Source organism: Cystoisospora suis (genome assembly GCF_002600585.1).
Source record: "Cystoisospora suis strain Wien I chromosome Unknown contig_11808, whole genome shotgun sequence".
In the NCBI taxonomy this organism is placed as follows: domain Eukaryota; phylum Apicomplexa; class Conoidasida; order Eucoccidiorida; family Sarcocystidae; genus Cystoisospora; species Cystoisospora suis.
In genome coordinates this window covers 1,573-3,763 of record NW_027164571.1, presented here as the reverse complement: position 1 = coordinate 3,763, position 2,191 = coordinate 1,573, and the positions used below count along the sequence as shown (strand labels likewise).

The 2,191-nt window shown below is 44.0% G+C and overlaps 1 protein-coding gene across 1 annotated transcript in view; it reads right to left on the bottom strand.

Annotated features, from left to right (window-relative positions):
• Positions 1 to 115: 115 nt before the first annotated feature.
• Positions 116 to 2,191, bottom strand: part of CSUI_011437 (histone lysine methyltransferase set1) — a gene marked incomplete at its 3' end in the record, with an annotated part of 2,815 nt that continues 739 nt past the window's right edge. Inside the window, exons 2-3 of the mRNA XM_068071535.1 lie at positions 873 to 1,188; positions 116 to 445 (exon numbers count right to left, since the gene is read on the bottom strand). Of these exons, the coding sequence (XP_067916489.1) occupies positions 116 to 445; positions 873 to 1,188 (646 nt within the window). The remainder of the gene's footprint in view (positions 446 to 872; positions 1,189 to 2,191) is intronic.

The window sequence follows — 2,191 nt, the reverse complement described above, 5'->3', positions numbered from 1 at the left end:
TATATATATATATATATCAACTATCTTGTCTCTAGAACGCCAAAGAAAAGGGGGGGGGGGGGCGGAACAGTTGTTCTCCCCCCCTCCTCTCCACCTATTTGCTCTTCTGTCTTACCTCTCCTTCTGCAATAGGTACATTAGCAAAGAGGCCTTGGCCGTGTATTCGACTGGACCTAACGCTTAGGCGTTCATCGACATTAACCGACTGAAGGTATCGATACTGCATCGATGGAGGAAGCTGATCGAACTGACGCTTCGCTCCACGTGCACGAGAGAGAGACGAAGCGAAACGAGAAGACGAGGAGGAAGAAGACGAAGACGATGAAGGAAGAAGAAGATGACTAGAAGACAAAGATAAGGACGATGAAAAGGGAAGAAAATTCCCTCCTCCTGTTGAATGAAGAGATCCAAACGCTGCGGGATCTTGGAACGACTTCAAACCAGCCTATAAAATAGAAAAGAAAGATTTAGAGAAAAGGAAAGCATGAAACAGAGGTCAAGAAAGAAAGAAAGATTAAGAACGAAAGAAAGATATGCGAGAAAGAGAGAAAACACTGGGAGAGGAGGTGTGAAAGAGAGAGAGAAGAGATCTTAGAATAGACAGCTTGGTGTATGGTAAGAGCTAAACACGGTAGAGGGGTGAACGAGCGATATAAACAAAACAAGAGAGAGAGAGAGAGTTCTCTCTTTCTCTTTCTCTATCTCTAGGAAGAGTCTTGCTTCTTCTTCTTCTTTTCTTTCCCTTTCCTCTGTAGTAATTCGTAAGGTCACGGCGCGATCATGATAGACATCTGGCGCAGAAGATAAGCATAGACGGAACGGGTGCTTTCTGTTCTCTTGCTTGTCTCCGCTTGTCTCTCTCTGTATCTTACCTTCTCTCCTAGACGACTGAATGAAGCTACCATGAGATCTTCTATATTCTCTCCATAGAAAAGACCTCCGGTGCTGTCTCCCCCGCCTTTCATCCGTGTGTCTCCGTAGTAGTAAGAGGAAGAAGAAGAGGTAGAAGAGGAAGAAGAATGCTGGAGAGGATAGTAATAAGCGTTGTCTTGTTGATCTTCATCCAGAGGGTTCATGCGAAGATCTCGGGGAACTCCAAGCTCTCCTGCGCCTTCCCCTGGAGTTTTCTTCTTCTTACTCCATGCTTGATGAGAGACACTCTTCTCTCTCGGCCACTTGCGCTCCCACCTAGGAAACGACCGCATCACAGGCAAAAGAGGAAAAGAACGAAAAGATGAAAAAGCTTGAGCGTCGAAAGAGAGAGAAGAAGAAAAAAGAGGGAATCCATGCTGTACATACACAGTGTATGTACACCACACAGGGTGTATATACACCATGAGACAATACAAGTTGGGTCCTCGAGTTTCTCATCTCACACTCACACTCTGCATGCATCGGTCCATACACCTTCTCACATCTCACTCATACGCACAAGGACATCTATCTTTCTATATGTATATATATAGATATTCATACAGATAGACAGATCTTCATATATGTACACATATAAACTTGACTCATTCACTGTACGGACAGCTTCGCTAGACAGAGAGACGGATGATGGGAAACCAGCAGAGTTCTTTCCTTCCTTCTTCTTTATGTTCCTTTCACTCTCCACCTATTCTTTTTACTTCCTTCTCTTCTTTCTTCATTCCTTTTCTCTCTCTCTTCTTCTCTTTTTCTATCTCCCTTCGCCTTCACTGTACAGGCACCTCTTCGTGTTCCCCCCTCGACGCTCTCTTTGCAACAGCAGGGGTAGCGGCAGGCATACAGGTGAAGGGAAGAAAGTTCAAAATGTCTTTGGCGATTCATTTGTATTGCCGCTATTCACACAGACACGCCTTGCTTAAAGTAGAGTCGAACAGACTTGAGGAAGCAAACCCCAAAACAGAAAGAGAAGCAAAACTCATCATGGAGGAAAGGAAAAAGACGACGATTACTATCATCAGTATCAGCATCATGAGACACCATCGAGACATACAGCTGGATAGCTAGCTAGCTACCTAACTACCCCTACGTGCGCGTGCACCTATGACTCAAGAGCCCTCTCTCTATACAGAGACACAAGAGAGACTTCATGAACTGAATTTTTCCTATCATCTCTCATTCTTGTCTTCTCTCTCTCCTAAAGAGAAAGTTTTCACCTGACGAAGACGTTTCTATTCAAAATATTACATATATATATATATAT